We start from the raw sequence: 27,714 nt of genomic DNA on the forward strand, positions 1-27,714 counted from the left end.
TACTTTTTCCCATATGATGTTTATTGATATTTTATATATATATTTACTTTTTAATTTTGTGCTTAAGTTCCAACAGAAAAAGGCTTTTTGTCTGTTTTATTTACTGCTAAGTTCCTCGTACTTGAAGCAGTGCCTGGCAAAGAGAAAGTGTATGTGTTTACTGAATGAATTAAGTATCATCAAAACGGTATGATTTATCTAATTATAGTTATTTTGTAATGACCAATGATAGAGGTTTTCCAAGTTCTGCATCAGTCTAAAGAGAAAGAGCACTTCATTAATATAACTACTAATCACATATTCCAAGAAATTCAAAAATCATCCACAATTTGATAATTTATATGAAGGAAAAGATAAACTTATTGATGATAATCATTTCAAATACTAATAGCCAATGATGGATATAAAATTTTAAATGAAAAAAAATGTGAAATGGAAAATGTGAGTAAGTAAATAAGAGTTTACCTTTAAAGGGGGGGATTTCCTTCAATACACACTAAAAAAGCAGATGATTTGGACTTAATGATGCTTTATTTGGGAATTTTGCTGTGGACTGCTTTCTCTGGTCAAATATGAAAGATGAGCTACAGAATATTAAAGACCCAGGGTGCCAAAAGTAAGCACTGAGCTGCTGACTAATCAGACAGTGGCAAAGTTTTTTAGGGGAGATTAAATTTGACTATGTCTTCACTTTTATCATGAATTAAAGATTCTCCTAGTTCTTTCTTGAAATTTAGTGTTAAAAGAGATAACGATTCTCTTAGTGTCGAAATGTTTAACTACAGAGCCTGTCTTTATCCATGTGAAGGCAAAACCCTCTAAGTCTATGAGACATGTTTTCTGTAATTGTTGGGCATCATGACACACAGCTAATGAAGAAAAACCACTAATCATAAAATGTATGTAGTGTTAATCATTTCAGATGTAAATGGATTCAATAGTAGGCTTTCCAGGTTTTCTTTTTTCTTTTCCACCTTGAGCTAAGTTCTTTGTTTTCTGGGTGAAAAAGTGAAGTAACTTCCAGAAGCTGAAATAGCTATGAGTATTATTGTCTCTTGGCTGTAGCTCTTTATAAAACACTTGATTTAAGTAAGAGTGCTTTTTATTTTTTAAGATTTTATTTATTTATTTGACAGAGAGAGAGAGCGACCACAAGTAGGCAGAGAGGCAGGCAGAGAGAGAGGGAAGCAGGTTCACCGCCGAGCAGAGAGCCAGACGCGGGGCTCGATTCCAGGACCCCGAGACCATGACCTGAGCCGAAGGCAGAGGCTTAACCCACTGAGCCACCCAGGCGTCCCAAGTAAGAGTGCTTTTGAAGGCTTCTAAATCTAATAACACTAAGTAGATGCAAGTTTATTGTTCAACTAAGGGATATTTTATTTAATTATTTGTGACAGGGAAAAATTAATTTATCTATAATTTCCTGCTACCTCTCAGGCAGAGAAGAACCTGTGAAGACTCTTCTTGCTGAGCCTGCTTGGCCATGAGAACACAAAGCAGAATTAGCTGCTTTAATTTCAGAGCTGAATTAGAGCCAGTTGTGCCATGTATCTAAAAGACTGGAGCCGGGCAGTGGGAAAGTTTGTTTAGAACAAAGGTTCCAGAAAAAGGAAAAATCTAGCTGTTGGTAGTGGATAGAGGATTATGGGGGAAAAGGAGATATAGGAAAGTTGCCATCTGGAGAAGTAGTTTTGGAGGGAAAAGGAAGAAGAAATGCTTAGATAAGTTTTTATGAAGTTTTCCATATAGTGACATGACCATTTTTCTATTTGCTATTTTTCTCTAGTATACAGTAAACAAATACTTAGCTATTAAAATTTTTAAAAATTACAACCAAATAATATTATCTTGTATGCAACCAAAATCATAGAGCAATCATCCAGCACACCATGGTCAGCACAACTGGGTAACAAAAGGCACAACAATTCTCTGCTACCTGTGTTAATTCCAGTAGATGAATACTGTAGCACAGAAGATATTTTAGGAGACACAGAAAATTTTCAATCTCTGTAGTATTGGGTATTATTCAGAAAAGTATTGAGCTTTTTGAGTTTTAACTAATAAGTCATAAGATGGCATTAAATTGATCTAGGCAGAAGAAACCCCAGGAATGGAGTACATAGCTATGAAGCTTAAAATAGAAATCTCTCAGTAACTGAACAAAGCTTCCTAGTTTTAATGAGAATTAAGACTGTCTGACAGAGTCAGAATGGATCAGAAGAAGGACTTTCATTATTTAGGATCAGGTGGCAATTCACATTTCTTTATATAAAAATTCCAAATAAAGAAAAAGAGTAAAAGATGAAGGAATGTACCCCAAAGATACAGATTTCATGAAAAGAAGGGCCATCTGTACCCCAATGTTTATAGCAGCAATGGCCACGGTCACCAAACTGTGGAAAGAACCAAGATGCCCTGCAACGGACGAATGGATAAGGAAGATGTGGTCCATATACACTATGGAGTATTATGCCTCCATCAGAAAGGATGAATACCCAACTTTTGTAGCAACATGGACGGGACTGGAAGAGATTATGCTGAGTGAAATAAGTCAAGCAGAGAGAGTCCATTATCATATGGTTTCACTTATTTGTGGAGCATAACAAATAGCATGGAGGACATGGGGAGTTAGAGAGGAGAAGGGAGTTGGGGGAAATTGGAGGGAGAAGTGAACCATGAGAGACTATGGACTCTGAAAAACAATCTGAGGGTTTTGAAGTGGCGGGGGTGGTGGGAGGTTGGGGTACCCGGTGGGGGTATTATAGAGGGCACGGATTGCATGGAGCACTGGGTGTGGTGAAAAAATAATGAATACTGTTATGCTGAAAATAAATAAAAAAAAGAAAAAGCAAACAAGCAAACAAAAAAAAAAAAAGATGAATGAATGATTTCCAAGGATAAAAATAAAGGGGTGCCTGGGTGGCTCAGTCAGTTAAGTGTCTGTTTTGGGCTCAGGTCATGATCCCTCCCTCTGCCTGCTCCTCTGCCTGCTTGTGCTCTCTTTCTGTCAAATAAATAAATAAATAAAATCTTATAAAAAATAAAAATATTAATGCACTACCATGTTAAGAAAAGAGTATACAGTTGTCTCAATAAGCACTTAAAGAACAAGATTTATCAAAGATATGTTCTATGAGTAGAAAAAAGATTTCCTGAAGCCCCAAAAAAGTGGAAACAACATATTTAACCCTGTGTGTTGCTCCAAGGAAGCCTCCAACTGAGATAGTCTTTGGAGAAACCCAGATTCACTTTCCTGAGGAGACCTCTCTTAGGGCCACTGTCATCTTGCCATTTTTTAAAAAATAATTATTTATTTGAGAGAGAAGGCAAAAAAGAAAGAATGAGAGAAGGCGTGCTCTCAGGATGAGGGGCAGAGGGAGAGATAGATAAAGGGAGAGAAACAGACTCTGCAGCAAGTGAGGAGCCAAACATGGGGCTCAATCTCAGGACCCTGAGATCACAACTTGAGCTCAAAGCAAGAGTCAGATGCTCAACCAATGGAGCCACCCTGGCAGCCTTGCCATTTTTCTAGTTCTCTTTTTGGAGATGTTCCAGAAAAATACTACTCTGTTTCATAAATGCTTAAGAGTTAAGGTCAAACAGATCTGGAAAAATCCCACATACCTAAAGTTCCCTAAGACCAGCACGCAACCCATGTGTACCATACAAAGAAGAATGTAGATGTCTGATTTCAAAATGTATCCCCTCAGCCTTGAAGAGCAGAATCAGAAGCAAACATTTTTAACTGCCAATATGTTCTTCTCATTGACTATGAAAAGCTCCAGAAGTTTTGCAACATGTTTAAGGAAAATCTAAGAAGAATTATGTAATCTAGCTAACAGGGCCAAGTTCTATAAATGTGCAGTATTTGGGGGTACACAATAATCTCATTGTGGGTCAGAGGTGTGGCTGGACCTCTGGTATCTTCCTTAGTAATTTTTCTCTTAAAAATACCAATACAGAGAAGGAAAGAGGAGTGTTTTATCAAAGCACTGGTAAGGTTAAATCTTGAGTTATGGAACTTGGTAGACACCTGAATGTCTCTTAAAATGGAATCATTTTCTAAAGTCCAGCTGTTTTTGGCCAATTCAGCAAGATAGTCTCTCCTGGTACGTGATGCCCAAGCTCATTATGTTTCCTGAAATGTCAAAAGAGGCTCCAGAGTAGGATGATTGTGCTTTATCCAAAGTTTTCTTAAATCCATGTAATAGAACCCTCCCTTCCCAAAGACATAGAAAATGGGCATAGGAACTCAAGTAAATCATAACACTTTGAAATAATTCATTTAGTCGAAATAGAGTATTTTGATTTTCATAGACTCTTTTGGCATTAAAATGCTCTCAAAGTCAAACTGTGTTTCAAAAAATTAATTATTGGAACATCCCCAAACACTGTAGACTGGTGAACTCCAACCAAATGAAATGTTCAATTAACATAACAAACATAACATAAATTGCCTCTCAGTATGAATAGATACATTTGTGTTTCTTCTCATCCAAGATGAGATTCTCATCCAAGAAAGATTACCTCTTTCTCCATTTGTAATCCTTCTGCTCTAATATTTCTTTCAAATACTTCTCTCTTTTCGGTCTGTGGGTTGGATTTTCTGTACACAAGAATATAGTCAATTCGACACTTTCCATCTCTGAAGTAAAGTCCATTCGATTTGTGTTTTTCTGGCACTGTCTGCACACAGAGAGGAAGAAATCAATTTAAAGAATTATAAGTAAATGAATTTTTCACTGTGTTTTACCAAGATCACATCTTTATAATGAAAAATGTAAACAGCAGGAAAGAGAAAATAAAAATTGGAAAAAGAACTGAGTGAAGTAGACAAAACTTAAGACACCTAACAATAATACCAAATGTTGGCAAGGATGTGGAACAACTGAAAATGATCATATTCTAAAAGTGAGAGTGAAAACTGATATACTTACTCTGGAAAACACACTGGCATTATCTTGTAAAATTGAACATTTACATAACATACAACCCATAACAAGAAAAATCCTTATTAAAGCAACTAGGAGGGGCGCATGGGTGGCTCAGTGGGTTAAAGCCTTTGCCTTTGGCTCAGTTCATGATCCCAAGAGTCCTGGGATTGAGCCCCGTGGGGGCCAGGCTCTCTGCTCAGCGGGGAGCCTGCTTCCTCCTCCCTCTCAGCCTGCCTCTCTGCCTACTTGTGATCTCTGCCTGTCAAATAAATAAATAAAATCTTTAAAAAAAAAAAGCAACTAGGAGACATGTATATAATTATCTATAGCAACATTGTTCATAAGAATAGAAAATAAAAAATGTGAATCAACTCAAATGTCTATGGACAGGCAAAGAGGTAAAAAAAATTATAGGACAGTCATATGGTGGAATATTATGCAACAATAAAAATGAAGACATTGGGAGATGGAGAGGAGAAGTGAGTGGTGGGAGGAAATCATAGCGTGTGACAAACCATGAGAGACTGTGGACTCTGAGAAACAAACTGAGGGTTTTGGAGGGGAGGGTGTAGGGGGTTGGGTGAGCCTGGTGGGCGGTATTATGGAGGGCACGTATTGCATGGAGCACTGGGGGTGATGCATAAATAATGAATTTTGGAACACTGAAAAAAATTAAAAAAGAACGAATGACCTACAGTTACATCTAATAGCAAGCATATATCTTAAAACAATATTGACAGAAAAAAAAACAAATCACAGAAGACTTCATGCTACATGATTTTTAATAAAGCACAAAATAAAATGAAACTAGAAAGAAGCTGTTAAGGCTATATATGTGCATGGTAAAGCTGTTTTTAGGGCAAGAGAATAAAAAAAGCAGTGATTCAGGAATATGGTAGAGGGATGAGATTAAAGTTGCTTTGGTGGTCTTAGTATTATTCTAGTTCAACATTCCTCAGAAATTTGTTCACAATTAAAAAAAAAAAGCTTACTCTGTGATATTTGTGTGCATATATAAACATACCAAGTATCTGAGACAAAAGTTCACAAGATAACTTATCCTTTCTATTTGCATACATGCTAATATTAATTTTCCATTCCACTAAAAATAATTGGGAGTTAGTAACCCAAAACTAGGTTGCCATCATAATTTGAAAAATACTTAGTTCATCCGTTGGATGGTAATTCAATTGTTATTTTCAAAACTTACATGTAAGTTACAAATATTATTTAGTAGTCATCACACATAAAAAATTAAAGAACAAAACAGTAGGTGTAATTTTCTTCCAGGCTCCCTAGGCTTGTTATAATCATGTGCAACACTGAAAGAGACATCAAGTACAGGCCAGTTAGGCTTTAGCCCAGTTTCTCAGGCTGATAGATTTCGAAAACATGTCTATGAACCTAGAAAGTGGAAATGGGGGGATGGGGGTTGGCTGCCTTTTCTTTAGGCCCAGTTTACATCAGTTTTCAAATAGTGGTATATGGGAGGCAAACATGCCAGGCCTCCAAGGTCATTGCTAGAATGTACGTTCTTGCACAAGTGCAATGCCTGCTGTCTCATCCAAAAGGGAAAGTGTCAGCTAGGAGGAATGGAAATGTCACATCCCATGTCTTGGTCCAGACATTCTCAATGGATGACCAGCCCTCACTGATTATTATTTATTTATTTATTTTACTTTTGCTTTAAGAGGTACTCAGAGGTCTATCCAAATAAACACTTTCTTCACAATTATTTACCAGAAAAGGGAACCACTCTGTAGACTTAGCACAGCAGTATCTGTCTGCAAAAATAAGGTTTCAGCCACAGCATCAGGAGGAGGGTTACCAAAGCCTTAACTCTCTTGAGGCTGTTTCCTTTTCTGTAAGTTAAGGAGATAAGACTAGGTGCTCTTCGAGGTCCCTTTTGAGAATCCTCCTTTATGTCACATCATGGCACTCAAGGTAACTAAGTGAAGAGATGAAAAGGAATGAGGTTTTTTGTTTTTGTTTTAATACATGAATAGTAGCATATGGTGTTGGTAGAAAGAAGTCCGGGAAGCTTGGTAGAAGTAAACAATTTTTCCTGTTCAAAGGTGTTATCCTGTCAATGGTTAACCGCCTCTCAAATAATAACAGTAGGAATATGCATAAATGACTGATTTTGGTTCCTATTACCTATACCTAATGCATATACAAAGAAGGTATTAAACTCCACTGAGACAAGATCTAAGCAATAGTGAATGCCCCTAACAAAAGACTTTTCTTCCAAAATGACATATTAACAGATGGATCTATTTACAATTGCAATGTTTCCAGATTACAGAGGCAAACAGAAACTGGCGAGTGGCTTTGGACAACATAATCTACTGAGAGCTGGTCCATTTTTTATCACTGTTCTATGTGCTGGGAGATTTATTCAAGGAAGTCCATGCTTGTAAAGCTTTCTTTCTAGTAGTGACACTCAGAATGTAGATTATGACAAAATGACAGGTGATTTTAAGTGTCTCCCTTTATATAAATGAAATGTCTCTAGGTATAAGAAGGGAAATCTATCACTTAGTGAAAGTCTGTTTTAAGCATAGGTAGATTCAGGATCCCTAAAATCTGCTAGACCTATGGAGGAAATCAAAAGACTATAAAACTTGTCCCTTGTTTTCTGGAAACCCACAGTTCAACGAGATGATGACTTCACACAATCTGCTGGAATACACTTCACAGGCTTCTACCTGGATGAAATATTGTATTTTTAAGAAATCATACACTTACCTCTCCCCCTGCTTCCAATCTACTAGCATCATCTGAAGTACTGGTCAGGTTTCCAGGGTGAAGCAGAGAATCGTCATCTTTGCAAGGACTGTTGACAGCTTCTAATTCATCAAAAAGAATATTGACATCCTTGGCCACTAAAACCAAAACAAATTCATTAGAAGTGGGGTTAAGAACTTGGGATCTTAAAATCAATACCAAAATAGAAGACACTCCCTTTGGCTTCATATTTTTTCATTGTTTCAATAACACCTTGAATGATAGGTATATTATTTTGTATGAGAAAATAAGGTCAGATGTAAAACATGTTGATCAAACAGTGTCTTGTTAAGGCAAGGAAAATGTGAAGCAAAGTGAAGTACCTCCATAATATAAATATAACTTTCCTTCCATGACAAGAGGAGGTGTTATGTTTGTTTAGTTTTCCTTCACCTACTTGTTTAGCATCAAGTACTTTCACTTATTACTTCTAAGAACTCATTCTCTGTGTTGGACCTAACCTCTTTTACTTTATCTCATTTTATTTTTCATGAAAGTGCCTTACAACTTGCTAAGTGAACCCATATTATGTGCCAACTGTCAAGGTTCAGTAAGATCTGTAATTTTATTCCTTTGTTCCTTCCCAAGGTCTAATAAAGAAAACTTTATACAGTAATAAAGCATGTAGTTAGGTTTGCTGCATTTTCTCTTTCTCTAATCATGAATTGAAATCATGAAGGTACCCATTCAAGGGCTTTCCCAAGAGATTGTTGATGCCAATACATAAAGAACTATATATCAGACTTCCAAATAAAGACTTTACCATTCAAATACATAATACCTTGAAGTGGACCAGATAAGAAAGTTCAGCACTAGTGGCTGAAGACATACAGTGCCAGGTACAGGACCCTTCCTTAGCATCTCGAATGGCAGACCAACATTGAGGTTCACCTTTTCCTTTGATGCTTTAGAAATTGCTAAGGATTTTTAATCCACCACAAGCCTCTGTGCAGAATAATTTGTAGGCAATACAGTACTATTTATCTATCACATACAAGAGTATTCATCCTTTCATTTAAAAAAATTTTAGAGAGGTGCACATTATCTTGTGCACAGAGTTGAGTGATAGCCATACCCTGATAAACAAAAGTGACATGTCTTCCTGCCCTTGTGGTAACTGGTAAACAAAACAAATAGTCAAAGAATTATAAATTGCATCAAGTGCTATAAAGAAAAGAACATCTTTTGGATACAGTGGGAATAGAGATCATCTACTTAGTTGGTGTGACCAGGTTCTAAAGCAATTCATTTAACATCCAAGTTTTTCCTCTGTAAAATAAAATCGGCATGGCAAATAAATTAACACTTACTGCTTACTGTGGCAGGCTGAATCATGCTCCCCAAAGGTGATCTAGATCCTGGAACACATGAATATGTCACCTTCTATGGTAAAATGAACTCTAGATGTGCTTAATTCAAGGATCTTAAAATGGGAAATTAGCTTGGATTACATGAGTGGGCCCAGTGTAATTAAAAGTGAGGTAAGAGGGTCAGAATCAGAGAGACAGATTGGAAAATGCTATGATGTCAGCTTTGGAAATGGAGGATAGAGCCATGAGTCAAGGAATGCAGGTGCCCTAGAAAGTAGAGAAAGGCAAGAGAGCAGATTCTCCCCTATACCTGAGAAGGAACACAGTCTTGCTGGCATCTTGATGATTTCTAACCTTCAGAACAGTGAAAAATAAATTTGTGTTAAGTCACTAAGTTTGTGACAATTTGTGGCAGCAGCAAGAGTAAACCAATACACTTGTTACAGGTTTTTAGACTCTGCAGATCCAAAGGAAAAATATCATGGTCTTTTCCTACAACTGGGATTTAGGAGCACCTCTAATAGGCCAGGAACTCAAGGAAAGGTACAGTTTTGAGGGAGCACAGTCTGTCCAGTGTTGTGGGAGATGTCAAGAGGAAAGACAACTTCTCTGACAGGCCTGCATAAGGAAAGTCCCTCTTCACCACTTACTCTCTATCGTCTCTCACTGCTCATTTCTTCACAGCACTTATCACAAACTGCAATTATACTGTTTATTCATTTGTTTACTGTGTGATGGATATTTACTCTGTTAGGATAGAAGTTCCATAAGGGACCTTGTCTGTCTTGACTGGTGGACAGAGGTCCTGGCATAGCCCTCAACACATATTTAATGACAGAACAATGATCTCAAGGTGGACACATTTCATGATGTCTGAGAGCCCCCCTTTCTCCAATATCCTATGGTTCTAGGACATTGTATATATATTTTTCCTAACACAATTCTTATTCACGAGCCAGGAGCTCCACAGTTTCAAGTAGAGGCTGATTAAATTTTAAGTGCATAGTGATTAAATTTCAAGTAGATATTGATTAGATTTGAACAATAGCATAAAAATGTTTCAGCAAAGTAGATCTGCTTACGATTCTAAATTCCACCCCTCAGCTGTGTGAACGTGTGCTCCCATTTCCTCACTCGTGAGGCAGGTATGGGAAACTTCTCTCTCAGGGTAGCTTAAAAGAGGATTCATTGAGATCATATAAATGTTAGTCTGACCCACAGCAGAGCGGCAAGGAATGCAGGCTTACCAATTTTAGACTCTGGGACCTTACGTCAGCACTTGGGTCTCAGCAGCACAAGACAGGTCAGGCATTTACAAGTTGGAATGGTTGTTATGAAGGGTAGACTGGGGTAAGGTGTGAAATAAAGAAGCTAAAGAGGACAATGAGATTCATGTCCAAGTGACTGGCTCTCCTTGGGGACAAACTCTTGCATTCATCTGTCCATGAGAATTGCCCCTTTGCTTTTGCTAATGTAGAAAACTATAAGATCTTCTGCTGGTATCACCTTCTGGTGTTGGTACAACCAGTTCTTTAAAGCCCTCTATATTCTGGGGCTCCCAATTGGGGCTCTGTTGTCACCCTGAAGATATATGGCATTGTCTGGAGACATTTTTTTATCATTTTGGCTAAGAAGAGGGGGTAGTGCTAACATCCAGCAGGTGAAAGCCAGGGGTACTGCTAACCATGCTCCAATGTCAGAAAAGCCCCCTACAAGAGATATCTAGTCCAAAATATCAATAGTGTCGACACTGAAAAATTATGCTCTATTAAAGGTGCACGTCTTTGATTCTAGAGGGATCAGCTCGCTTGGAAAAAGGAAGAGAAGTCTGTTTTCCCTACTTCTGCCCATCATTATTGCTGAAGAAGTTGTGATGCAGCTAATGCTACCTGAGAGCTCAAGGGAAATCAGTATGTCATACAATCTGAATTTTAGAGAACTTTTAGAGAATTAAGTGATATTAAGACCTCATTATCACCTGTCAGCCTCCCAAGAGTCTTAACAGGGATTAAAAATGCTGATCTGTCAAAATTCTCAGGTGAACACATGGCCAGTAAGAAGACTGTAGAACAAGTAGACAGCTATACAGACAGAAGAAACACCTGTCCTTTATCAATACTCCACCATTCTTACTGACAGATCAGCTATACAAGCTAAGTTTTAGAAACAAAGTATAATATCTTTTGAAGCAAACTTACATCATTTCTTTAAGGAGAAAAACAACCTCCAACTTCCAGAGTTAATCAATTTTAAAAAATCTGTTTATTCAGCAAGTTACTTTAGTTATTCAGCAAGTACTTAGCTACCTATCTTGGCCGGGCACTGTGCTGGGTTAGGTCAAGTACTAGACACGACAACCATCGCCCCTGTCTTCACAGAGCTCACCATCCAGTCAAGGTGACAGTGGGGCCTTTTTATCCATGGCAAGGATGTCACAAAGATACTCTACATTCAAACAGTGTTACTTTTAATGGATTCCCCTCACCTTTCATGCAGCCCAAGTAACAGACCTGCTCTGCATAAACTCAGGAAGGGCTGTGTGAACAGAACTGGGAAGGTGAGTCGCGATAGATAGATACCACACATGTGGAAAGCAAGAGAGAGGCTCAAATGATTGTCCTTCACAAAAAGCAGGCACTCAGCCTAAGAAGAACAGGGAACAAAGTAGCAAAGACTCGCATATAATAGCTACACAATAGTCAAGAACCTCAGATTGCCTGGGAGGCAATTTTGGGAGACCAAAAACCTGCTAGAGTCTGAGTAAATCATCAAACTCAGAATAGGTAAGAGATTTCTGTAGGCTGACTTGCTTTGTTATCCCAGAATAGAGACGGAGCAGAGAAGTCAGAGGGTCAGAAGACAGGGCAATTCTGACATTCTTTTTATGGGAAGGCAAGTTTACCTCGACAGCACTGAATCTACTGACTAAATATTTGTAATTATTTAAATTATTCAGTAAATCACTTGGATTATTAGCCATTATTCACCTCTAGGGGAAAAACGCCAAAAATGTATTTCAAGGGCTCAAATAAGTAAGCAAATAAATTAATTATCTTCTGCCATTTGTTCACTGAGCCAACATTTATGTTAGGTGCTAGAGGCACGAACATGAACAAGACATGAGTGAATAAAATCGAAGCAGGACTATAAAGGCAGGGAAAACAAACACTAAGGGTGTCTTGTATCTTTTAGAGAGTAAGAAATAAATACCAAAAAATCAAAGCACTCGACTCACTGCTCTTTTAACTCTCCTATTCCTCAAATGCAGCAGAAAAATCCCACGGTAGCATTAACAGCACAGGAGTACTTTAATCTCAGTATTTTCTGATACAGAGAAAATCCAGTGAAATTATAGGTCACTGAAGACAACATAAGACTGTGTAGTGTAATGCTTTATTTATATTTGTCCTCCAGAGTGCCAGCTCATTTTACTATTTTTGTCCCGAGTTCCAAATTATTACATCTGATATTCAGAACTTTGAAAATACTGCATATTGACCTTAAACACAGACAAAAAAGAAAACACACACAAAAAAGGAAACCTTCAGGAATGATTTAAAATGCAAACAACACAAAACAAACAAAACAAAACAAAAAACTTGTTTACATCTTAATTTGAACATTTAGCTGTCTGTTTTGTAATAAGTTCTCTTTACATCTAGCCCTAGGGACTCTTCCAGGTGAAAGCCCAACACAGTTCTCTCAAACTGATTAGCAAATAGGAGGCACTGGTGCCCATTTTTAAGTAAATAAAAACTAGTTGTAAGAGTCTATCAATTTGTTTTTATTTTTTAACTATGCATTCACAATGCTAAACTAAAGATCAAATTTTATAGAAATCAAATATTGAGGGTCCCAGCTCATTTTGATTTAGAACTATGATAAATCTTGGTGCCCAAAAGATTTTTCTAGTCAATATTTTTTAAATTTTTTTTCAGTGTTCCAAAATTCATTGTTTATGCACCACAGCCAGTGCTCCATGCAATATGTGCCCTCCATAATACCCACCACCAGGCTCATCCCACCCACACCCACCTCCTGTCCAAAACCCTGTTTGTTTTTCAAAGACCACAGTCTCTCATGGTTTGTCTCTCCCTCGAATTTCCCCCAGCTCATTTCTCTCCATCTTCCCATGTCCTCAGTGTTATTCCTTATCTCCACAAGTAAGTGAAACCATATGATAATTGACTCTTTCTGCGTGACTTATTTCACTCAGAATATTTTTATATGTTATAATTTTCTTTTTTTTTTACTTCAATTTTATTTTTTTCAGTGTTTTAAAATTCACTGTTTATGCACCACACCCAGTGCTCCATGCAATACATGCCTTCCTTAATACCCACCTATTTGTTTTCTTTTTCTAGTTATCTTAGAGATTGCTTTAAAGTATCTGTTTCTTGAAAGGAGCTGCTGTGGCTGATATCAAAGAGGTTACTGCCTATGCTCTCCTCTAGGATTCTGATGGATTCCTATTCTCACACTGAGGTCTTTTATTCATTTTGAGTTTATCTTTGTATACTGTGTAAGAGAATGGTCGAGTTTCATTCTTCTACATATAGCTGTCAAGATATGTCTCCAAAGGCAAAGGAAACAAAAGCGAAAATGAACTTTTGGGACTTCATCAAGATCAAAAGCTTCTGCACAGCAAAGAAACAGTCAACAAAACAAAGAGGCAACCCACGGAATGGGAGAAGATATTTGCAAATGACAGTACAGACAAAAGGCTGATATCCAGGATCTATAAAGAACTTCTCACACTCAACACACACAAAACAGATAATCATGTCAAAAAATGGGCAGAAGATATAAACAGACACTTCTCCAATCAAGACATACAAATGGCTATCAGACACATGAAAAAATGTTCATCATCACTAGCCCTCAGGGAGATTCAAATTAAAACCACATTGAGATACCACCTTACACCAATTAGAATGGCCAAAATTAGCAAGACAGGAAGCAACGTGTGTTGGAGACGATGTGGAGAAAGGGGAACCCTCTTACACTGATGATGGGAATGCAAGTTGGTGCAGTCTCTTTGGAGAACAGTGTGGAGATTCCTTAAGAAATTAAAAATAGAGCTTCCCTATGACCCCACCATTGCACTACTGGGTATTTACCCTAAAGATACAGATGTAGTGAAAAGAAGGGCCATCTGTACCCCAATGTTTATAGCAGCAATGGCCACGGTCGCCAAACTGTGGAAAGAACCAAGATGCCTTTCAAAGGACGAAGGGATAAGGAAGATGTGGTCCGTATACACTATGGAGCATTATGCCTCCATCAGAAAGGAGAAATACCCGACTTTTGCATCAACATGGACGGGACTGGAAGAGACTATGCTGAGTGAAATAAGTCAAGCAGACAGAGTCATTTATCATATGGTTTCACTTATTTGTGGAGCATAAGAAATAACATGGAGGACATGAGGAGATGGAGAGGAGAAGGGAGTTGAGGGAAATTGGAAGGTGAGGTGAACCATGAGAGACTATGGACTCTGAAAAACAACCTGAGGGTTTTGAAGGGGCGGGGGGTGGGAGGTTGGGGGAACCAGGTGGTGGGTTTTGGAGAGAGCACAGATTGCATGGAGCACTGGGTGTGGTGCAAAACCAATGAATTCTGAAATGAAAAGAAATTTAAAAAAAAGACCCCCCCCCAAATAAATAAAGTGTCTGTTTCTTTCCCAGACTCAGAGATTGAATACGAAGCAGTGGAAAGGAAGACAAAAACAAGAGCAATACAATGTACTAAGAGCTGACTATGTATTAAGAATTTTGGGGTCTGTTTTCCCTTTTCTTCCTCAAAATACCTTAGGAAAAGGGTATTATGAGAAAAAAATCCAGGTTCAGAGACACTAAGTAAGGCCACAAAGCTAGTAAGTGACAGAGATAAAATCTAACCCGGTTCTGACCCCCAAATCTATGCTGTTTCTAGCTGGCCTCTTGTTTCTGTGGAAAGCATACTACTGTTCCTAAATCATGTTTGGCTTGGGGCACCTGTATGACTCAGTCGGTTAAGCATCCAACTCTTGGTTTCAGTTCAGGTCATGGTCTTGGATCCTGGAGTTCAGCCTTGCATTGGGTTTCCAATTTAGTGGGTCTGCATCCCAGTTCTTTCCCTCTGTTCCCTCCACCATCCCTTTTCATGGATGCATAGTGTGTGTGCATTCTTTCTGTCCCTAATAAATAAATAATCTTAAAAAAAAAATCATGTTTGGCTTTCCATCACAGGAAGTCCTTTAGTTGCCAACCAACTATCTTGTCACTGTTGCAATATTTATCTGAATAAAGCTAGACTTTACATCTGCTGCTGGACAGGTCTGACACTTTTTAAAATTTAACAGATAGATTCAATGTTTTTAAAAAGTCAGAGAAACACACAGACTGAGCACAGGGATTTTAAAGACGAAACACCACTTAACATGTGTATACCAGCAAGCCTAGGACTCTGCTCAACATGCTTCAAGTGAATCTTAATAACACCCCTAAGACTATCTGGTTTGCCAATGAGAGAAAAAAAGAGCCCAATTTGGAAAATTCAAAATAAATAAAGTAGTTGGAAAAGATATAAATCCTCCTTAGCTAGTTTTATTCCTTTCCAAAGGTCAGTGGCTTTTAAAGTGTGTTCCCTAGAACTGCAGGATCCTTTGGGGGGAGATTCAGGAGCAATGGAAAGGACAAAGAGGAAACTAAGTGGGAAAAGCACTGCACCCTCCACTCCCAGCTACCCCAAACAACTCAGCTACCTTTTTATATATTGAGATTATATGTGAAAATATATTTGAAGAAGAAAAAATAGATTCTACTGCTTTAAAATTTTTGGAAATCTCTGCTAGTGTTGTACAGCAACGGTTATATGATTGTATAACATCTCCCCAAAGAAAATCTGAGGAAAGAAAGCTAGGGTTCTAATTGTTATAGCTATGAGAGTAGGCACTTTTTTCTGCCATGGGAAGTTTACTTGAAATATTTTAAGATTGAAAATAGATCTCTGCAAAGAAAAAAAACTCATATATATTTTTTTAATTTGTGGTCATTAAAAAAATTTCATTGGCATCTCCTGGCTCAGTAATGACACAGTTTATAAAACAGAGCATAGACCACAGCATGGGGCATCTACAGAACACTGTGCAATGGGGCAAAGATCATTAACTTATTCCTGGGACAGCATGTTTCTTAGGAAGAGCTTCTGTTGCTATTAACTTTGTTCTCAAGAAAAGGACAGACATCTCAATTACTTCTATAACAAGGCAGATAATAATAGTACCTCTTAACTACCTGGGAATGATATTTAGAGAAGAACCAAGTACCTAAAGCAGGTTTGCTCAATAGCCTTGGTTATCTTTTTACAATGTGAAATGAAATCAATGATGTTCTATATTAAAGATCCTCCGAGTCTCCTGACCATAACTTCCCCTTCTTCAGAAAGAACATTAGCTCTGGATTTGGACAAGCCTAGGTTCAAATGCTAGTCTCATACCTACTAGCTCTTAGATTGGATTATTTAATTTATTTAAGGTTTAATGTCTTTATATTTTCAGCAGGTGTAATACAATGTCTCACACAGGATTTTTGATAGGAATGAAGACAAGACAGCAGCCAACACTAATGTAGCACTTGCCATGTGCCAGGCACCACACTAAGGGCTTTTACACAGTTTATTAGAACTATCCCCCCTTCATCAGATGTGGAAATTACGGCAAGCAGAATCTAAGACTAAATACAGTAATATGAGTAAAAGGTCAACCACAGAGTTGCCAGGCAAGATTATGTCTTCAATATATGTCAGCACCTCCATCCTCCCCATCTTCCCCTTTGAAACAGCATGGCCATATGAATTTAAAAAAAAAATGGAAATCAGGGCTCAAGTAATTGGATTCAAAATGACTCACTGGATGTCACCGAGAAATGACTCAGTCTTGCGGACGCAGAAGCACAGTGCAGGAACAGCACTGTGGATTACACAGACACACATGCAAGGGCAGAGGGTCCAACTACAGGATAACAAGATCCTTCCAACCTGCAAGTCCTCGTTTCAGACACTTTGCTTTTTGCTCTCTTCCCTTCATTAGAACCTAACAGACCATAACACAATAATGTGCTATGGTATGAATGCCACTTGACAGTCCTCACAATCTGTATCTGCATATACTAGGAATCAAGAAAAGAAAAAAAGACAAGGCAGGAGGGGTGGGCAACAAGAAGTGGGGGAGGGGAGAGAACTGATCCCTAGAAAAGACTGGGCCCTGGTAATAATTTAAAGCAAGAATTAAGAGGCTCAATATAGCCTTTGAATAATATCTTTCTTAATGGTTTGCTAATATAATAAATGTACATACACATAGACATGGACTATAGGGCTTTAAGACTTGATTCTCAATCTGATGTCACAATGAAATATTTCTAAATGTCTGCTTTTCAAAAAAATGTCCAGATTTTTAAAACCCAGTGACTAAAAAAGCAGGATTTTTTGTTTTAATTGCTATTATTGTACATGATACAGTAGGCACTAAAATCCTTGGACTGTTAAGGTGATATGAATCTTATTAGACAAACTCAAGAGTAAGCATTGCCCCTATGACCTTGTCATCATTACATTACGTCCCTCCCCCAACTGGCCTGGTAGACCACTTAATTTCAGTCATTGTTGACATTCCCATTCCTCTACCCACCATATGTAGGACTGTAAAAGATTTTGACAAAGGTTTTCTAAACATCTAAAGGATGTTTAGAGACCACTCAGGTCTCCAAGCCACACTGCTACTGCTGAGCCACTTACTTTGTAAGTTTAGAGTAAAATTCACTCATTCACTCACGAAAGAAATTTGTTGAGCAGCTACTATACTCTGTACTCTGCTTAAGGTACTAGATATGCAACAATGAAACAGGAAGATGAGACTGCCTCCTTCCCAGAACCCCCAAAACTTGCTGAAATATGGAAGATCTCTTCAGGCTGGAGAATGTTAGCCAATGCTGGCTTTCAGGGGGCTCAAGTGCTGGCTCCTAGCATACAACCCAGCCATTCATTCCCTTTTCCCCCATCCATGGGAAGCCATGCTACCACTGCAAGACAGTCTAAGGGAGCTGGACAGGAAATTCCTTTTCTCCCACTCTGTCTCTGTGTGGGTATTTCTCTGTGTGTCTGTCTCTTTTTACCAAGGATTAGCCTCTCGAAGCTCAGACTTTCAGAAAACAAAAGCCAGGAACTTTAGGTAACACAGAACTCTGCTGAAACAAAGGAGTTCAGGGCACCTAGCTACCACCTTGGGATGGGAAACAATGGGTTAGAAGAGAGAGAGGGAAAAATTACATCAAGGAAAACACACACACATACACCCTTACATTATACTGTCATATAGGAATGTTTTCCTCTTAGAAAACAATCAGGTTGCTTTCATTTTGAACAATAAAACAAATGTGATCTCTGTTTCAATTTCTTTTGAACTGAACTGTGCACAAAAACTTTCACCATTGCTTTAAGATACTATGCATAACACAGTGCCCCGGTACATGACAGGTCAGGTGGAGAGATGGATGAATGGTTGAAATAACTTTCCTTCTTTATAAGCTGTACGTCTGTTATGGGGAAATCTGAGAAACAACCTGTAGGTGGCTAGCCACTCTAAGATATCTTTTGAACAGGAGAAGCCATTGTTAGGGCTTAAACAGTATAGGAAAAAAAAATGTAAAGTATTTTACAGTATAGAAGCATGGGGAAGAATTCTTGCATCAAGATATAACAAAATAAGAATAATTTTATTAAAATTAAAGTAGCACAATCTGAGGGGTTTGAAGTGGTTGGGGGGGTGGGAGGTTGAGGTACCAGGTGGTGGGTATTATAGATGGCACAAATTGCATGGAGCACTGGGTGTGGTGCAAAAATAATGAATGCTGTTATGCTGAAAATAAATAAAAAATAAATTAAAAAAAATACTGAGTAGCTCACTTTTCCTAATCATGTTTATTTAATCTTTTATTTATCAGAACAAGGGCCAGCATATGACTAAATACTGACTGTCAAATATTAACCATAGAGCCTTGGGGAAGTATACTCAGTTTTTTCATCTTTAAAATGGAGAAAACACATCTACTATTTCTTGTAGGGTTGTTTTAAGAAAAGAGATAGTAAGGGAAGAGCACTTATTACAATGGCTGGCTTGTCTTAGAAACTCAAAAAATGTTTCAAATTCTGTCTCTCTCCTAGCTTGATCCTAAAGGTTATATAAATATAACCTTTATATATATGTAACATATGTGTGTGTATGTGTGTGTGTGTGTGTGTGTGTGTATGTGTGTGTGTGTATATATATTCACAAAATTCCAAGAAAATAATAAAATTTTCTGTCATCTCAACAAAAATGTCTGTAGGAGAGAGGAGTTTTTCTGATGTCCAAATCCTATGTATTTTTACATTTTTGTAAGTTGGTCTCTCAAAGCTTCCTATAAATAATAGTCTAAGGTACAGTCCCTTTAAGAACCAAACTATGTGTATTTATACTTAGAAGTTTCAACTAATTTGTTAAATATCTGAATCACATTTGGAATCTAGGGTGAAACTGAAGGTAGATAAATGGCCCAAATCTTTCCTACCAGAAATGACCAAAGCCATGTAGGCAGTTTCCTAAAACTACTTAACAAAAAACTTATTTTTTTTTTAACAAGAAAACAGATTGGTTCCAAAGTATTAGAAAATTCTTAAACCTAAAAAGAGTTGATTTGCATTTGAAGGTGAAATAATATATTTCCCTTTTATTATATTATGTTAGTCACCACACAGTATTTCACTAGTTTTTGATATAGTGATCCATGATTCATTGTTTGCATGTAACACCCAGTGTTTTATAGGATCTATACTCTAGGAACTACAAAACGCTCATGAAAAAAATTGAAGAAGACACAAAAAGATGGAAAAACATTCCATGCTCATGGGTTGGAAGAATCAACATTGTTAAAATGTCTATGCTGCCCAGAAGAATCTATACTTTCAAAGCCATCCTGATCAAAATACCAATGGCATTTTTCAAAGTGCTGGAACAAATAATCATAAAATTTGTATGGAAGCAGAAAAGACCCTGAATCACAAAGAAAATGTTGAAAAAGAAAAAGAAAAAAATAAATAAAAATGGGGGCATCATGTTGCCTGATTTCAAGCTATAATGCAAAGCTGTGATCACCAAGACAGCATGGTACAAAGGCAGACACATAGATCAATGCAACAGAATAGAGAACCCAGATATGGAACCTCAACTCTGTGGTCAACTAATCTTTGACAAAGCAGGAAAGAATGTCCAATGGAGAAACAGTCTCTTCAACAAGTGATGTTAGGAAAATTGGACAGCCACATGCAGAAGATTAAAACTGGACAATTTCCTTACACCATACACAAAAATAGACTCTGAATGGACAAAAGACCTAAATGTATGATAGGGATCTATCAAAATCCTAGAGGCGAAAAGAGGCAGCAACGTTTCTGACCTCAGCCACAACAACTTTCTGCTAGGCACGTCTTCAAAGGCAAGGGAAACAAAGGCAAAAAAGAACTTTTGGGATTTCATCAAGATAAAAACCTTCTATACAGCAAAAGAAATATTCAACAAAACAAAGAGGCCACCCACAGAATGGGAGAAGATATTTGCAAATGAGACTATAGACAAAGGGCTGATATCCAAGACCTATAAAGAACTTCTCAAACTCAACACCCAAAAAACAAATAAGTCCAAAAAATGGGCAGAACACATGAACAGACACTTCTCTAAAGAAGACATACAAATGACTAACAGACACATGAAAAAATTTTCATCATCATTAGCCATCAGGGAAATTCAAATCAAAACCATACTGTGATACCACCTTATACCAGTTAATGGCAAATATTGACAAGGCAAGTGTTGGAGATGATATGGAGAAAGGGGAACGCTCTTACATTGTTGGTGGAAATGCAAGTTGGTGAAGTCACTTTGGAAACCATGTGGAGGTTCCTCAAGAAATCAAAAACAGAGCTACCCTATGACCCAGCAATTGCACTACTGGGTATTTACCCCAAAGATACAGATGTAGTGAAAAGGGCCATATGCACCCCAATGTTCATAGCAGCAATGGCTACAATTGCCAAACTGTGAAAAGAGCTAAGATGCCCTTCAACAGACGAATGGATAAAGAATATGTGGTCCATATACACAAAGGAATATTACTCAGGTGTCGGAAAGGATGAATACCAAAATTTCGCATCAGCATGGATGGGACTGGAGGAGATTATGCTGAGTGAAATAAGTCAAGCAGAGAAAATCAATTATCATATGGTTTTACTTACTTGTGGAGCGTAAGGTATATCATGGAGGACATTAGGAGGAGGAAGGGAAAAATGAATGCGGGGATATCAGAGTGGGAGACAAACCATGAAAGAATATTTCCCTTTTCTTAATTTTAAACTTAAATATTAACTACTCAAACTTATATGCTTCTATTAGATCACAAAGAGCTCACTGTTCTAAACAATACCATATACAACTCTGCCTTTAGTAAGATATGCTAATAAAAATTACTTTAAAAAAATAGTCTCTTAATGTGCTGTGAAGTGTGTAAACCTGGTGATTCACAGACCTGTAACCCCTGCGGCTAATAATACATTATATGTTAATTAAAAAAATAAAAAATTATTTAAAAATACTCTCATAACCATTTAAGTCATTTTGATATAAGTTCATGCAGCCCTAAAAAAGCCTTAGGTTCATCTGCACTTGCATAGAAGTCAACTTTATCACTTATTAAAAATTTAAAAAAATCCTTTCGGCACTCTATAATCTATCATCTTTCAAATCAGATGAAGTAATTACAGAATTTTATAACTTTCCATGAAAAAATTATTTTCTCCCCCATGTTTATTAATTGGATTTTTAATCTCCTGGGGAAATTTTTTTCTCTTTTATTCATTAACCTTATATTAAGGGATTGCCCAAGCAGAACAAATAGCTGGTCCTTTTGTCTTTCTCATTAAAAATATTTCTCTTAGAACCAGCCTCATCTTCAATTTTAGGATCCTTCCGCTTGATGTGTTTCAAGCCCATACTGAGCACATTCAGAAAGGAATTAGATAAAGGGTAGGAGACCCTCCATTCTAGCTGGTCTCCATTCTTGATCATACTAGCCTGGCACATAACTTCTTCCACCCTCAGTTCTACCTATAAAGTGGAAGTATTAATTATCTCAGAAGGTTGGGAGGGTAGTATGATGACAAAAGGGGATAACTGCCATGAAAATACTTTAAATTTCTCATTAAAAATTTAGTATAGAAATGCAATGTCACAAAAAAGTAGCAAAAAATTATAGTGGTTCTTCCTGGAGTGCTCTTCAGATCTAATCCCTTCAAGCACAACACTGTAGAATACTATTTGATCTTAAAAGAGTATCATTATCTAGTATTAGGGCTCTGATAATGAAACACAAATTTTAATGACTTAGTCTATGATACTACATCATCCATCCTCAATGCTAAATCTACAACTTGAGTAAATGTATTAAGATCAAATTCTTAGTAAAATCTATAAAACAAAGTAATGTAAGAAGAGTTAACATTAATCAAAATGCTTAGAAGAGAGAGGTCACTTCTCAAGTTATAGCCTATCATCAGTGACTTGAAATACACACTTTTGGAGAATAAATTCATGATACCACTACATCACCATTTACTTCTAACTACTCATACATCTGAGCAAAGGAATAGTATTCTAATAATAGTATTCTTGAAAATGTATTTGATTATGATTAATTAATGAATCTAAATATTATAGTACCTAGTGATTCACGATGTATTATAGTATACTAAATATGGAACTCCAGTTCTACCATCAGGCCTCTTCAAAGGCCCCAATACTGTGTGGCTTAGTTTCACAAACTAAACCTGCATTTCACTAACCATCTCTTCTGGACTCAAAATTATTTTACACAGTATCTCCTTCATTTTCTTTAAACTTGGCATCTAAGGCTTCTAGTTTTATCATCCCTCCCAAGTACTAGAATAGTTTCTCCTTTCATGGTCAAATTAAAATTTGAGGGAAACTTACTTTCTTGTATTGCATTAAGAATCTCTGAAAAGTCCACATCACTCTTTGAGCCTTCAGGTAGTATTTGCATATCCAGCTGGTAGCCTTGCAAATCCACACCTCCTTCTAGAGAAATGAAAGATATTCATGGAGTTTGCACTGGTTATCAGAGAGCCCAGCATTAGGGTCCCAAGGAGAAGCAATGTCAAAATCTAACACAAATAGCCAGCTGATTCACCAATGATCCTCCCTCTTAGAAAAAGGACTTAAAAAAAAAATGAGAAACATTACCAACCATTTGCTCCTTATGGGACCAAAATGGTTTAATTGTATTTCCAATGTAAAAAATAAGGCAATTACTCTACTAAAATATCATACACTTCACAGTATTTACTGATCTAGGTGAAGATATATGTTAGCCTCCACCCAAGGTTGTTTAAAATTTATTTTCATCTTCATATGGCTAAAAAGTGACATTCAACACAAATACTTCATATCATCTTCTCTAAAATTATGATTCATTCACAGAAAAGGATTTAATATTCTTGATAATACAGGAAAATAGACATCGTGTTTCCCCTCACAGTTGGACTTTCCTGCTACATCATTTATTTTTCAATTCTATCAGAATACTTTTTTTTTCTATGATATAATTAAACCTGTTGTACTATATTTTTCTCATGTATTTTTGGTGTGCTCTAAAGAAGAATTTGTGCGTGTGTGTGTGTGTGCTGTTCCACACATCTATAGAACATTAAAGATGTCAAAGAAACCAAGACCTCAAAAAGTAGTTTTATCACTAATAATAATAAACCTTTAAATGTTTCTTAAAATAATCACTAAGAACATCTTTAACTCTGAGGAGTCTCGAAGAGCTAAAAAGCCAGTGCTAAAATAAAAAGATAGCCTGATAAATAGAGTGGAGCATGCCTAAGCTTCTAATATTTTTGTAGAAATAATTATTTCATAAGCCCAGATATTATTCTTAGCCTTGAATAAATTTTAGTTACAACCCTAAAACTCAAAGAATATGGCACAGTCACTATCGTATAAGGACACTCATTCTAGGAGGGATGTGGACAGAAGTAACTTAATATAATAGAAGGTACGCTTTAGAAGAGCTATCACCCAGTACCTAGAACAGTGCCTAGCAGGCCCTCAACAAAGGAAGGCTGAACAAATGACTAAGCCTACATGATAATTTTGAAACAAAGGCCATACAGCTCTAAATAAATCTATAAACTTAGATTCTAGAGTCCTGCAAACCAGCATTCAAATCATTATTAGGAAACAGAGTCTCTCTAAATCTTGGTTTTCTCATCTATAAAATTATATCTGGTATGAGGAATTTGAGAGGCAGGACAGAGGGCCGTGGGGGAAAAGGAGGGAAAAATGAAACAAGATGGGACTGGGGAGGGAAACAAACCGTATGAGATTCTTAATCTCAGGAAACAAACTGAGAGTTGTTTGGGGATGGGAGAGGAATTGGGTGTGGCTGGGTTATGGACACTGGGGAGGGTACGTGCTATGGTGAGTGTTGTGAACTGTGTAAGACTGATGAATCACAGACCAGTACCCCTGAAACAACTAATACATTATAGGTTAATAAAAAAAAAATAGGGGTGATAATAACAGTCTCACAAAACAGCCATGAAGACTAAATGACATAATGCATGAACAGCTCTTAGCTGTTAAATAGTCAGCACTCAGTAAATGGAAGCCACTACTATTATCATCCATAATAATGTATTAAAGGAACATTGACATTTATACAGAAACTAGCTACTGAATAATGAGAAGGAAGCCACAATCCTATTCTTTGGGATACCAGCATGCATTTCAGTGACTATCAAGCATTGTCAAGCACTGCAGACATAGTGAACTTCTCAAATGCATGCATGCAGTTGCCTCACTGAAGTTAACAGGTGAGACTAAGCTTCTCAACAGGAATTAAAATGGGTTATTTGGTTTTTCCCCCAATGGCCAGCTAATGTGCATAAGTACAAAGACAGTCTACTGATTTCAACTTCTGCTAAGGCTAACTGCCTTTGTTCTGCTCAATAATCAAAGGCCTTATAATGACAATGACAAAAAATAAATATTCAATACTGCCTATAGGCTGGCTCTGGGCTATGTACTTTATCATCTCATTTAGTCTTTACCTTTGAAATGAAGGTGCACTGAAAAGGAATAATTTGCCCAAAGTCACACATCTACTAAGCTTTCAAGATGCAACTTCAACACATGCTCCTACCAGTCTTGAATACCCCTCATATCAAAGCAGTCAAAAATATAGGCTATTGGGACTAAGGGAAATGGATTTACCAATAGTCTCATGTTCTAGTGCTTCAGATCATGACAAATACCATTACATAAACTAAAAAACAAATGACTTGCTAAAGAGGCTAATAAACAGAAGCCCAACTTGTTTATCTTTTTTGTCTTAGTCAGGAGCTCATAAATTCATGTAGAAGTAGTTTTGACTAATAGCTATAGTTTCTAATAACCAAAATTCCACAATTTTTTAGTAATTATTTTGGTTTGAGAACAGTATAGAAGTATGAAAGTCACCAAAAAAACAACATAAAAGAGGCATTCAGGCCATTAAAGTCTGTTTTTAAAGAATATTTAATGCTTAAGATCTCAAGAAAATGTAAGGAAAATGGATACAGGGATAGAGATAAATGGATTTATTGAGATTCAAATTAAAACCACATTGAGATATCACCTTACACCAGTTAGAATGGCCAAAATTAGCAAGACAGGAAACAACATGTGTTGGAGGGGATGTGGAGAATGCAAGTTCGTGCAGCCTCTTTGGAGAAAAGTGTGGAGATTCCTCAAGAAATTAAAAAATAGAACTTCCCTATGACCCTGCCATTGCACTCCTGGGTATTTACCCCAAAGATACAGATGTCGTGAAAAGAAGGGCCATCTGTACCCCAGTGTTTATAGCAGCAGCAATAGCCACGACCGTCAAACTGTGGAAAGAACCAAGATGCCCTTCAATGGATGAATGGATAAGGAAGATGTGGTCCATATACACTATGGAGTATTATGCCTCAATCAGAAAGGATGAATACCCAACTTTTGTATCTACATAGATGGGACTGGAAGAGATTATGCTGAGTGAAATAAGTCAAGCAGAGAGAGTCAATTATCATATGATTTCACTTATTTGTGGAGCATAACAAATAGCATGGAGGACTTGGGGAGTTAGAGAGGAGAAGGGAGTGGAGGGAAATTGGAAGGGGAAGTAAACCATGAGAGACTATGGACTCTGAAAAACAATCTGAGGGTTCTGAAGGGGCGGTGGGTGGGAGGTTGGGGTACCAGGTGGTGGGTATTATAGAGGGCACGGATTGCATGGAGCACTGGGTGTGTGCAAAAATAATGAATACTGTTATGCTGAAAATAAATAAAAAATAAATTAAAAAAAATTATCCTTATATACTAGAAAAAAAGGCAGTAAGAAATAGTCCAAATGGGCACAGAAGCTATCTCTCACCTGTAAAACATTCATATATTTTGTTTAATTCTTTATCTTCTCTATTTTTTTAACACTAAACAAAATATTTTTGTAATTTTGAAGTCATTAAATTCAGACTGTGGAGAACATTAAATATCGAGAGTTCAGGATTCAAGACTTAAAGACTACACTTGCTGGAGAACATTAAATATCGAGAGTTCAGGATTCAAGACTTAAAGACTACAGTTGCTAATAAGGGACCAATCTAACATAAAATCTAACATATAATTTTCTAAATTCTTAAATGTAAATTAATGAATAAATTAATTCTTAAAATATGTAATTTAAATAGCTCCAAATTGTGGGATGCAACATTCTCTTCATGGTAAATTGTAAGATCACATTTAGAATCCCTAAAACAAAAGGTATTTTCCTTCCTCTGCTCTCAAAGAAATATAAAATACACTTTAAATTGTAATATAAGGGTCTGGAACTTCTGGCAGGAAGTCATTCATTAAAGTCCAACATGACAAAGTAAAGGATGTTATAAAACAAGGACTTTTGTAAACTTTTCTAAATAGAAAGTGATCACTTGTTCAAGGACATTTTCAAATGAATCCTTCAAGGTGACAATCTTTACCTTTAGCGCACACTGCCCAGTGAACAAGACAAAACACTTCAATACAGAAAGTTCTATGTCTATTTTGAACTTCTGATATTTGTTTATTGTTAGTCCTACATTTTTGATGTGATCTCTAAAAAGTAAAGAATCAAAGCTCTTTCTACAGTCAGAGATGCCTCTGACTTTGAGTCAAAACACAAAGCTCTTTTTCAGAGGCAAGATGGTGAAAATGTCATGGTTTCAAAATGATGAAGTTTTAAAATAAAATATAACACCACTGGGCCTCAGTCATTGGCATGCAACCAAATGTAATCCCAAGGAAACTAAACCAATAAGTTATATTAAAGAGGGGAAACTTTAAAAAGATTCCTGACCATGTGGAGAACATAATGAACAATTTTAAAAATCAAAAATAGCCACAAAATTCATGTGATCCAAATCCACCTTGAGCTTTTCTCACACTTGATTGAATGATTATACTCAAATCTTAATTGTGATTCTGTTGTGTGAGTCAAGTTGAAAGTAGTTCTAATAAAAAGGAACCATAATAACAG

General features: G+C 37.0%; 1 protein-coding gene across 3 annotated transcripts in view; it reads right to left on the reverse strand.

The window, feature by feature from the left end:
• ANO4 (anoctamin 4) overlaps positions 1–27,714 on the reverse strand; it is a 457,427-nt gene that overhangs the window by 202,539 nt on the left and 227,174 nt on the right. For 2 of the 3 annotated variants that reach the window (XM_004742962.3, XM_004742961.2), the window contains 3 exons: positions 23,091–23,195; positions 7,683–7,819; positions 4,528–4,686 (listed from right to left, as the gene is read on the reverse strand). In XM_004742962.3, the coding sequence (XP_004743019.3) occupies positions 4,528–4,686; positions 7,683–7,819; positions 23,091–23,195 (401 nt within the window). The remainder of the gene's footprint in view (positions 1–4,527; positions 4,687–7,682; positions 7,820–23,090; positions 23,196–27,714) is intronic. The other variant, XM_045084796.1, reaches the window with a different exon arrangement.

Source organism: Mustela putorius, unplaced genomic scaffold, assembly GCF_011764305.1.
Source record: "Mustela putorius furo isolate JIRA1106 unplaced genomic scaffold, ASM1176430v1.1 tig00000788_pilon_pilon_pilon, whole genome shotgun sequence".
Taxonomy (NCBI): domain Eukaryota; kingdom Metazoa; phylum Chordata; class Mammalia; order Carnivora; family Mustelidae; genus Mustela; species Mustela putorius.